The sequence below is a fragment of the Anabrus simplex genome, chromosome 1 (genome assembly GCF_040414725.1).
Source record: "Anabrus simplex isolate iqAnaSimp1 chromosome 1, ASM4041472v1, whole genome shotgun sequence".
NCBI classification, from domain to species: Eukaryota; Metazoa; Arthropoda; class Insecta; order Orthoptera; family Tettigoniidae; genus Anabrus; species Anabrus simplex.
The window spans coordinates 535,121,004-535,133,353 of record NC_090265.1 but is presented as its reverse complement, the minus strand read 5'-3'; the positions used below and the strand labels follow the sequence as shown (position 1 = coordinate 535,133,353).

General features: G+C 39.3%; 2 protein-coding genes across 3 annotated transcripts in view; one reads left to right on the top strand and one right to left on the bottom strand.

Annotated features, from left to right (window-relative positions):
* The window catches only part of LOC136857092 (putative RNA polymerase II subunit B1 CTD phosphatase RPAP2), an 82,232-nt gene extending 72,300 nt beyond the window's left edge, over nucleotides 1-9,932 (bottom strand). For both annotated transcript variants that reach the window (XM_067135480.2, XM_067135481.2), the window contains exon 1: nucleotides 9,748-9,932. In XM_067135480.2, coding sequence (XP_066991581.2) covers nucleotides 9,748-9,827 — 80 coding nt within the window. In that variant the 5' untranslated portion in view covers nucleotides 9,828-9,932. The remainder of the gene's footprint in view (nucleotides 1-9,747) is intronic.
* Nucleotides 9,933-10,016: 84 nt separating this feature from the next.
* The window catches only part of LOC136857089 (phosphatidylserine lipase ABHD16A), a 238,201-nt gene continuing 235,867 nt past the window's right edge, over nucleotides 10,017-12,350 (top strand). Inside the window, exons 1-5 of the mRNA XM_067135477.2 lie at nucleotides 10,017-10,312; nucleotides 10,402-10,455; nucleotides 10,610-10,849; nucleotides 10,994-11,064; nucleotides 11,160-11,326. Of these exons, the coding sequence (XP_066991578.2) occupies nucleotides 10,235-10,312; nucleotides 10,402-10,455; nucleotides 10,610-10,849; nucleotides 10,994-11,064; nucleotides 11,160-11,326 (610 nt within the window). The 5' untranslated portion in view covers nucleotides 10,017-10,234. The remainder of the gene's footprint in view (nucleotides 10,313-10,401; nucleotides 10,456-10,609; nucleotides 10,850-10,993; nucleotides 11,065-11,159; nucleotides 11,327-12,350) is intronic.

Genomic DNA, 12,350 nt, shown 5'->3' with positions numbered 1-12,350 from the left:
TTTGCCCACACTGACAGTTTTGCAGGTAACCTATTGTGACCTAGTTCATCAGAAAAACTATAATGCACCAGCCAAAGAGTATCAGGTATATAAACCGTGACGTGGGCAGATTTGAAGACAACATGAATTAGGACTAAATTTTCCAAGTGCATCAACTATGTTCAGAACTCACCCCTGTTTGTACAAGGAAAGGAGTGCCTGATTAATAATAAACTGTACCACAACTGATTTCGATTTCAGAAAATCTTTGAAGAAAATATAGATATTCTGGAGGTTTTTTGAAGACTGCTATCTTTTCTGCAGTGAACTTTGTACCACTAGGCCCAAGCTGCCAGAATAACTGACACTAAGAATGAAAATTCCATAAGGGCAGAAGCACTCCAGAAGAAATAATTGTGTTTGGAAAAGATCTATGAACATTTAACAGTTCTAATATTTTTAAAACAACAGACAAGTTCTCAGGTGTTACAAAAGCAACCTCCTGATCATTTACACTGGCTGTTTCAAGGTAATAAATTCAATCAACCAAGTGTGCAGTAGACCTAAATTTAGTGGATTCGCCGGGCTGAGTGGTTCAGATGGTTGAGGCGCTGGCCTTCTGACCCCAAAGTGGCAGGTTCCATCCTGGCTCAGTCCAGTAGTATTTGAAGGTGCTCAAATACGTCAGCTTCATTCCAGTAGATTTACTGGCACGTAAAAGAACTCCTGTCGGACTAAATTCTGGCACCTCTGCTTCTCCAGAAACCGTAAATAGTAGTTAGTGGTAGGTAAAGCCAATATTATTATCATTATTATAGCGGATTCTACCAGAACGTCTGCAAGCTCTCTCACTAACCTTACAGAACTATGTCACTGTTTATACAAGCTCGAATGTAGAAAACTCCACATTAAAAATAATAATAATAATAATAATAATAATAATGCAATCAGGAAAATAACCTATACTATGGTGAAAATATATGGGGGAGGAGAGGTAACATTCCAGCAACTGTCAGTGTTTTCCAAATTTACATCAACAATGGTTCAACACTGTCTGCTACGAGAAAAGGAAACAGCACTTCTCCATAGACCAAGATGACTCATGAACACCTTCAAGATTATAACGTCTTAAGACGAGAATACAAGACACTCCTAAAGGAGAAAAGAGCTGCCTGGCAGGAACAGAAAGGAAGAAAAATTGTAGAAGCTGCCAATAAAAACCACTTTGACGCAATGAAGACAAGATCCCCTAAATTCTGTCAATCTATTGCCATGGATACATGGCTAAACTACTTCCAGCACATTTTCAGCGACAGAACTGCACTGAAAACAACAAGCATAAGAGAAAGCTGCAGTTTCTCTACCATTACAGAGGATGAGGTGAGAACAGCAATACTGGGACTGAAAAACCAGAAAGCTGCTGGCCCAGACAACATCCATAATAAAAACCTGAAAAGTGCCTTTTCATTTTGGGAAAAATATGGAATGCACTCTTCAACAGGTGTCTAGAGATGAGTAAAATATCATCTAGCAGGAGAAACCTCCTTACTGAGGATACTATATAAAGGTAAAGGAAACCCACACTCTCCCAATTTGTATAGAGGTCAGAGAAGCTCTGAGACATAAAAGAGGCAAGTACCATGTCATTTTTATAGACTACCTGCTGGATCATCAGATTCTTATTAATAAACATGGGCAAATGTTAGGAGAAGGAAATTATCTAACAAACATGCTGGCAAACATCTTACAGGATAATATAGTCATTGTAGGAAATAATCTTCAATCCCCACGACCTATCATCCAGACGAGGGGTGTTCTACAGGGTGTCCTGATTCGTCTGCTCTCATTCAACCAGACTACTGCACATGTTGTGGAAATACTGTAGGGATTTGAAGGGCAAATCGCTCTACATACCTATGCAGATAACATGGCCCTTGGCTCTTCCAATTCAGAAGACTTACAGAAATGCTGGGTTCTACTGGTATCCTGGGCAAAATGAAACAAAATCCAGGTAAAAATTCACAAAATGGTTGACTTGACATTCAAAAGGGGTGGCAAAGTTGCCGCCATGTTCTATGAAAAAGTCTCCCTAAAAACTGTAAATGATTTCAACTATCTTGTTGTAGCCTAACCTTGCAGACCTCCGGAAGCTCCTTCACGAAACATGTAATAAAGAGGGCAAACAGCAGCAGTAATTATTGTAGACAAATGAAGTAATCCACCTAATCAATACAATATAAAACTAGTACTTCAATTTATATTTTAATCATGGTAGAGCCTACTAGTTTTGGTCTACTGATATCAGCCATAAGATATTATGATTAGGTGGATTACCTCATTTGTCTACAATAATTATATTGTCATCAATACGGAAAATGAAAATTATAAACCTTGAAGCAACAGTAGGTAATTGCAATGAGCAATATCAAACTGCTGCAAAGACTATCAATTGACATGGCTATGAAGATCTTTAGTACAATAAGTCCCACTGCCACCTATGTGTTACAAATCATTTGGCCCTATCTCACATAAAACAACTTAAAACAAATTGAGAAAAAAAAAAAGACAACTTTTCTGAAGAAGATTTTGTTTTTGTCACTAAACGCTTCGTCCAGACTAACCAGTGTAATTACTCAAGGAATCCTTTTATTTAGAGGATATAAGACTACAGATGTGCCTACCAAGACCTGCTAACATAGCTACATGCCAAGAAGAAAGAAATATGGTCCGAATTCTATGCAACTGAAGCCACGACATCTTCTGACTGGAAAGCGCCCGACTATGATCTTCGATATATGATGACTCATTTCCCAGTGCATGGACTCCACTTTCCAGTGTGTAAAACCAAAGCCTTCCACGAACCAACCTGAGTGCATCCGTGAACTATGTGGACAGAAATGTGAACGATATCATGCTCAGTGGTGTAATAGGAGGCATGGGTCTCTTAAAGCTTTATGTAGCGAACAACCTTTCATTTATAATATTTAAGAAATGCGCACAATGTGCATTATGTTTGTTTAGCAGTGGCGTATACTGAGGGCTACCAAGGCTATCAGTGAAGCCCAAATCTCAATTGAGAATGATAGAAGTCTAAAGCACATTGTAATATAAGCATGTGAAACATTCTTCCATTTACAAAACTTGAAAACAGTAAGAAAAAAAGTCGCACATATTTCTGACAGCAAGGCATCGGAGACTGATATTGCAGCCCATACTCTCATCCCTCTCTCCTCGACTCGCCACACGCGGCTTGCTGCTGGATATCAGATAGGAACAGGGACCGGCGGAGGATAGGTATGCTAGGCTTCAGTCCGTCACATCGCCACTGCTATCAACCAAGCGTTACTCATCGTATATACTTCCTCACCTCATACTTCTGACTTAATGATATACATAAGAGAGTGTGGGAATTCCTCACTCCCATTTACTTCTACATCCCTGTAGGAAGAGACTGCAGGGCTGCTGTTAGAGGAGCAATATAGTCTTATTTTTATTGGTAGATCTGCTAAATTGAAATGCCATCTTTCAGGTTTAGTGTTTCCTTTTGTTGGTTGGAATCGAACCCATGATCATGGGTCGGACACCACCACTGATCTCCCTAGGAAGCTATTTAACCAGTGAACGATGGGAACGACCGCTGTAAAACAACAATAATAATAATAATAATAATAATAATAATAATAATAATATGTCCCAGGCATGACGTTAAACTGCGTCCACAAACCGAGTGACCACCGGTATAAGTGGTCCTCCTCTACCAAGTGCCAACGGCCTCTTCGGAGGGCAGATGAGCGAGTAGAGGTTCAGGGCACTCTCTTGCCCTTGGGGTGGGAAACTGCCCCTAAAGGCGGAAGAGCCACTAGATGGCCAACGGCATAGGATAATAATAAATCCAGTAGCGTCTGTTCACCTATTTGGTGCGGCAACTGGTCAGCGTCTGTACTCCGAGTTGGAGCGGCTGCCTCAGAAAACCTTCAGGAACTCACCCACCTGATTGTACTCTGATCCCTCAGGATCAATCCAATCGCTTGAGAACAAGCACACCATGATTCGTGCAAGTAAGAACAACATTACTCCAGGTGGTAACCAATCCACCCGCCAACTGAAAACGAAGGCGGCAACCGGCCACTCGGATTCTGGAGGAGCCGGGCTGACACGAAAGAGAGAGTCGGAGCTCTCTGGCAAACTTCCCACTAAAACGCCCTTCTACATCGGCACACTAAACGTAAACACACTCCTACAAGAAGGAAAACTTCTCAGATTAACATCAGAATTAGATCAACAAAAAATCCAGCTACTCGCTGTACAAGAGACCAGACTCACTGAGTCGGAGACGTCAGAATATGGTAACTACCGCATTTTCAAGAGCAAAACTACACGAACAGTAGGAAAAGCCACACCAATGTTAGGCATGGCCTTTTGCGTACACAAAAAGATCCTGAACTCCGTAGAAGAGATCATACCCATAAACAACAGACTAATGACCTTACGACTTCGCTGTGCAAATCGCCACTACACCTTTGTAAATGCACACGCACCCACCAACGACTGCAAAGATCAGAAACAAACAGAAAACTTCTGGAACAAACTTGAAACCACACTCATCAAAATACCTGAAAAAGACACCATCATTCTCCTCGGCGATTTCAACGGTAAAATTGGTAAAGAAAAGTGCTACAGAAAAACCGCAGGAAAAGACCAACAAAAATGGCAAATGCCTCATCGAGCTCTGTCAATAACACGACCTGAAAATCATGTCAACATCCCTACGGAAAAACACCAATAAGCTCTTCACATGGGAATGACCCAACACCTGCTGCGGCAAACAGCAGATCGATCATGTCGCCATCTCCTTCCCAGCACAAAAAGAAGTACACAACGTTCAAGTCCGCAGAGGAGCCAACATTGACTCGGACCATCATCTAACAAGAATCAAAGTGAAATTTACCCCAAAACGCTTCTACCAGAAATCCAAGGCAAACAAAAAATTGGACACAGCACAAATAAAAAACATCAAATCTCAGGGAAACATGGGAAAAAGTCCCAGCCAAAACTTGGAACGAATTCCACGAAAAAATCATGAAGAGTGCATCAGAGCAAATACCACTACAGAAAAAGAGCAGACACCCGTTTTGGAACACCGAATGTGACCAAGCCATATTGAATAGGAAAAAAGCATACCAGAAGTTCATCAGCAACCATACACCTGAAAACGAAGAAAAATTCCGCGAAGTCCGCAGACAGACCTCTAAACTCATCAGACAAACCAAGAGGAAATACCTGGAGGACCAACTGAAGTTGGCCGAACAGGACTTCCGCAACTACAACACCAGAGATTTTTACAGCGTCTTCCGCAACAGATTAAATGGGTACACGCCCAAGAACCTCTGCTTCAGAAAACAAAACGGAAAATTGGCACTCACAGATGATGAAAACACCAAGGAACTCGTGAGATACTTCGAGTCACTACTCAACTGCCCAGAACCAACGAAGAGGTTTCCACTTAAACCCCACCTGAACCCAAACCCAGACTCATCCCCACCTACACAAGAGGAAATACACCGACACATACAACGACTGAAAAACAACAAGGCATCCGGAGACGACGGCATCATAGCAGAGCTTCTTAAACATCTAGGAAAGAATTCTCTCCAAGAACTCACACAAATCATACAAGAAATTTGGACAACGGAAAAACTACCAGAAAATTGGACAAACGCCCTCCTCGTTCCACTTCACAAAAAAGGTGACCGAACAGATGTGAACAATTACAGGGGAATTTCCCTGGTGCAAGTCACATACAAAATCCTCTCTGCAGTCCTCCTCCAAAGAACACAGGAACAACTACAACCACTCATAGGCGAATACCAAGCGGGCTTCAGGCCCCATAGATCCTGTGCAGAACAGATACTCAACCTGAAAACCATCTTGAAACTACGACACACAAGAAAACGACCCACAATCTGCACCTTTGTGGACTTCCAGAAAGCATACGACTCCATTGACCGGCAATCTCTCTTCCAAACACTGAGTGAGTACGGACTGGACAACAAGACTCAAAAAATCATCAGACTAACTCTCACCAACACAACCTCCCAAGTAAAATTCATGGGAAATATATCTGAAAAATTTCAGATAAAAACCGGTGTCCGACAAGGAGATGGACTTTCCCCACTACTCTTTAACATAGCCCTGGACAAAATCATGAGAGAATGGGAACAAGCTCTAAAAGCTCAAGGAAATTGGCAACCATTAAGTATGACAAGAAGACATGTAAAAATCTCCTGTCTCGCTTTCGCAGATGATCTCGCGATCCTTGCAACAAACGAACAACAGGCAATCAGCCAAATCAAAACTCTCAAGAAATGCTCAGAAAAATTCGGCCTACAAATCTCCTTCTCAAAAACCAAGGTCATGTGCAACCACTGCAGCCTCCAGAATTTGAACACGAAATTTGGCACAATCGAAAAAGTAACCGAGTTTCGATATCTCGGAGAAATTATAGTACCAACAGGAAAAGAACAGAAGGCCCTCGAGGTCCGCATCCAGAAAATGAAGACAGCCCTCGGCCGAACGCAAAACATTTACAACAAAAAATGCCTTTCAATCTTCACCAAAATTCGACATTACAACACTGTGATCAAACCTGAAATACTATACGCGAGTGAAACACTGGATCTCCACAGGAAAACAGTACTCGAAGACATCCTCAAAGAGGAACGTAAAATCATCAGAAAAATTCTCGGCTCAAAACTGACTGACGAAGGATATAGACTGCAATCTCGTACAAAAACCGAGGAGCTCTCAAACCTTGCGGCCGACATCAGAAAAAGACGCCTGAAATTTTACGGACACATCAAACGCCTTCCAGAAAACAGACTGACAAGAATCTTACTTGAGGCAACAGAAAACATCAAAACAAATAGGTGGACAACGGAAATCCGCCAAGACCTGGAAAAATCAGGAATGAAAGTGGCTGACATCGCTAACCGAACCTGCTACAGAACGAAAATCAACAAGTGGGAAGTAGAGTCAGAGAGAAACCACAAGAAGAAGACAGGAGCTAAGTGGACAGAAGAACGAAGAACCACGATGAGGGAAAAACTGAAGGCTGCCTGGCAAAGAAGGAAATGTACAACTTCTAAGTGAGCTTTGTGTGATCAGTTTTCTGGTCTTTTTCGCATCTAATAATAATAATAATAATAATAATAATAATAATAATAATAATAATAATAATAATAATAATAATAATAATAATAATAATATAATGGGGCATGGCACCTATATAAGCTTCGTGTTGACCTAATGGGGATAAAATGAATGGCGAAGATGTCATAACGCCTAGTCTCAAGCCAGGGGAATGAACAGTATGAGGGGGTTGAATCTGGAAACTGAACCGGGGCCATCAGACCTCAGGCAAACGTTCTATCCATTTAGCCACAAAGCTGGACTTTCAATCGCTAAATCTTAGACTACCATCTCCACTGATCAGGGGTTGAGTATTGGCAGTAGCAGAGGCCGGAGCAGTAGCCTGTAAAGCAGCCTTGATGACACAGCAGGCTTCTCCGTTGGCTACAGGTTGCAGCTAAAAACACTGGAGGCTTGACATTCACTAAACCAACCATCGAAAAGAAGTAACCCTAAGTCTAGTGGTTGCCCATGTCTTAATCCCAGCATATGCCACTGTTGTTTAGCAAAGTCACGGAATAATTTTGATCTCTTTTTACTTATAGTAGTTTACTGTCTGCAGTTCTTTCCCTCCTAACGTCATTTTATCCTCCGTTGCTAATCTTGCACCTTTCCGGAACGCCATCTATTTTGTTTTACTGCTATTTATACTGAAGTCATTTTCTTCTGCCCAGTTATGTAAGTCGTTTAGTGCTTCTCTCAATTCAAGTCTGTCTGCGGTTCTTCTAAGATCTTCACGATATCTGCGGTGGCGATGTTGAATAGGGTAGGGCTGACGGAATCCCCTGTTGTACTCCATTTGTCTGCAGGATGACTCTTGAAGTTGTTATTCGGTCCTTTATTTGTATTCTTTATAGGTCAGTATATTTCTTATGGCTGTTGTAACTTCATTTCCTCCGTTTGTCATGGATTCCATTTTTGCTGCGAGTTTTGTCCTGTTCAACAAATCAAAGGCTTTGGTGTAGTCGATGAAGACGGTTCTGAATTTGCCTTTTGGATGTCTTAGCGGTTGGTCAATGTCATTAAGAAGATTATGTATGGCTTGTAAGGTGGACCTTTCTTCTCTGAAGCCAAATTGTTGGTCTAGAATCAGTGGATCTATTGTCTCCGTTGGGCATTTGTTGAGTAACTTTGTGTAGACTTTAAATATGTTATTTTCAAGTGCTATACCACGGTAGGAATTCGGATTATTTATATCCCCTGATCCCTTGTAGAGGACTTTAACTGTCGACTTTCTCCAACTATCTGGGATTTCTCCTGAGCTGAGACATTTATTAAATAATTCTGTCCATATTTCCATTAACACTCCTGTTGATTCCTTTAACATCTCATTATAAATCCCGTCTGGTCCTGCTGCCTTTTTCTTTTTTGTGTTTCTGATTACTGTTTCAACCTCTTCTGTTGTAATTTGGGAGGTGTTTTCTTCCTCATTCGGTGTCCTGTTTTCATGTGATTTGTTTGTCTGTCTTTTATTTAAAATTTGAGAGAAGTGGCATACCCAAATTTCCATTTGAATTTCATCTGGTGTTCTGGTGACCTTTCTTCCGAGTGCTATGTAGGAATCCTTGAGTGCTTCATCTGCTTCTCTTAGTGCTTCTTTCTCTATAAATTGTGATCTTGTTTTTCAGGAGCATCTTGTATTCCTTTCTCTTTCTAGCACACTCCTCTATGTCATCTTTTACATTTTTGAGTCATGCTTTGTGTAGGGCATCTAACGTTTCTCTTTGGTGTTAGTAGCACTCTGTGTCAAACCATGGTTTCGATTTCCTTTTTGTGGCTGGTACCATTGCAATAAGTACTGTATGTTATTAAATTTACATCAACAAGTCTCTTATATGAATTATACAAACACCCAATCACAGCAGTGAACAAATGTAGAATATACAGTACTTAAATGGTAGTCATGGTAAGATTGATGTTATTTTCTCTTAGGTGTTGCTTCATGTTTTCTATAGCTTGTGTATTGTTTTGTAAAGACTTTTAAGTTTATTTTTCTTGTTGTTTTATGTGAGTTGGAAGTGACTTTTCATCTATGTTTCTTACTAATATTAATCTGGTATGTATGGGGATATGTTTTGTGAGTGGTGTTTTCGAGGTATTCCATTTATTTTTTGGTTTTTAACTATGATCTTTTTTCCTCTTTAGAAAACCTCTATTGTGCTTGTTCCATTGTATGCTATTATTCAGTATAGTTGTTGTTTTGTTATTTGGTTTATCAATTCTGCAGTTGAAATCTCCTGCAATAATTACGTTTTCTTCTGTTCTCACTTGTGATATATCTCTTTCTGCAAAACTGCAAGTGGTATCTACCACAACTCTCACCACACAGTTCACATACACACGAATCACACGGTTCATGGAATCTCTTTCATTTTCACTATAGGCTACTTGTTTTGTTTTTATTTTTTTAAATATTCATGACTATTGGTTGCAATAAGTACGTTATTAAATTTACATCAACAAGTCTCTTATATGAATTATACAAACACCCAATCGCAACAGTGAACAAATGTCGAATATACAGTACTTGAGACAATAACTGTAGGTTATGGTGTTTAAAAAAACATCGTCGAATGGTACCTCATATCCTTTATTCGTCGTGGGAGGCCTTCACGCTGAACATGTTTCCTATTCCTCATAGTGTGATTTACTTCACCCATTGTTAATACGATACTAAAAAAAACATAACCAAACCTAAACTTCAAACCCGACCTAAACGTGCACTCCGCGAACAGCTGTTCTTGAAGTTCGAGCAAGAAGTGACATCAACCGGTCAAAGAGAATGTAACCGGTCTTGCATCAACAAACAAAGTGCATCTCTGTCTCTCTCCCCCTTATTCTCTTTGGTCTAGCCTAATGTGCCATCTACTGTACTAGCAACGTACTGTATCAAATACTGTATTATTTGATTGTATTCGAAGATATAATTTCGTTCGTATCTTGGATATTTCTTCGATAGTAAAATGTTTTCCTCTGAACTTCTTTGAAAAAAAAATAAAAATAGAAAAAATCTGACTTCGAGAAGCACGAAGCAGTATTGGCCCGGACGTAATAACACTTGTCAAAAATGGTTTCGGTTAGGTTATTCTGCCAGTGTTTATTTAGCCCTAGGTTGTACAAAATGTATGGAGATAGACGAGGAGATGTAAGTGAATTGTTTAGAAGATAATGTAATAACTGAACATGCTAAATATATGGAATGTTTTATGAAAATGATTTCCTAACCTTTTACAGGGAATGTATGATCCTAATCATTTCGAAAAATGGGGCGATCAAGTTATTCAGTCTGTAAGTATAGATATTATTTTAAAATTGTGTTCAGTTTGTAAGTATGCCATTTTTTTAAATGTTGCAGATCTCTCTTTTCTTTTACATGGATTCTTGAAATAAAAAAATGACTGTAGGCCTAAATGCCTGATGAAATTTGCTCCACATGTTTCAGTTCTACGTCATGTGGGGGCTTGGAATGTATACATGGCCAGTAGTTGCTGCAGTGATGTATAGGAGAGGATACTTCGCCCTGGATGGAATTCTGACAATTGCCAAATGTGCCACTGGTGTAGGATTAGTTCTTGCCTTGTCCTATTTTGTCAGAGGTTTGGGGAGAGTCACATCTCCCCAGTACACTGAATTCATGAGAGTTCTTAATGCAGCTAAAAAGAATTTCAACAAAGATACTAAGGTAGATGATTTTTAAATTTCTTCAGTTGTACTCCAAAATCTGTATGAGAAATGTCAGTAAGATTTTCCAGATTTATCTGTTTTGCAGTACTATTTTCATTAATTTTTGTTGACTGTATAAAACCTCTATAATGTCTTCTTCCAGAGAGCATTGTCACAGTATGATTTTGATTTTGATTCTTGGCCTGTGGAATTCAAGTGGAGTGATGTTGAAGGGTAAGTAGAACCTATGCTCTTTAAAGGAAAGGGAATTTGTCAGTTTAGTTTTTAACACTGAACATCACTTAATTATTGCTCGTGCCTTTCTTTAGGGATGAAAAGAAGCACCGTTTATTTATGCAACGTCCTTCATCTCGACACTCAGCAGTGGAGTTTATTTTTGCTGTGCCATGCAGAATCATTACATTTTGTGTAGCCCACACTTTTGGATTGAAGCTTATGTATCCTGGTTCAATGCGAGTATTAAACTATATGTTCTGTAAGTTATTACATTCACTTCATTAATTATTGAATCATTTTATTATAATTGAAAGTTTTAAAAAGTTACATTTTATGTAAATAAGAGCTGTGAAGCACTGTGTTTTCTCTTTATTACTGTTCATTGCTTTCGTTCTATAAATTGGGATCAGCCTCGACTTCTGACCCTATTGCCAGTAAAACTATGATAGTAGAGCAGCAGCAGCAAAAATAAGCCATTGACTTAAAATGTGCAATTGCTCAAGGACAAACTTCCGTTAATTTATTTACTTTGTCAATCAACAATTTTGCGACCTGACAGCCTTCAAAACATTCTCAGATATTATTCCGAGAAACATTGTTGTAGGCATTTTCAGTGTCCAAAAATACCATCACAAGGTTCTTTCAGTGTTCCTAGCGATTTTCTGTCAGCGCTCTCTTTTTGTCCAGTTTTCTGGGAGTTCTCTTCCCAAATAAATTAGAGCACTCTGTGTATGGGTCATTCTCCATAAGAGGGCAAATTTTGATGGCATGAGGAAAAAAAAAAAAAAAAAATTTCTTCACTTCATATTGTTTTGTTGTGTTACATTTCATTAATACTACTAAAGTACTGGTACAAATCACTGATTGGTACAGTTTTTTATAGTGGGTTGTACAGCTGCCCCTATTCACTCAGTTCAATAAATTTCCAATTTTTTTTGAAGTCATTTAAGAAAAGGCTAGGAAACAACAGATAGGGAATCTGCCACCTGGAGGACTGCCCTAAATGCAGATCAGTATTGATTGATTGTTATATGCAACCCTAAAAATATTGACTTCAGCTACTCGCAACAATATCTGGTCTTGCTGTTCTTTCTATAATTTGTTTATTCATTGCAAGTAACATAACTCACTGTATGTTACTTTCATCCAAGTGTTCATTTTATGTTAATAAGTATGATTATGTGATTTTTTAAAATGTTGTAAGCCTTTTTATGTAATATCTATAAGTTTAGCCTTAATTCATTTCTACTTCCTCAATTTTAACCTTAATTTTAAGGATAGCA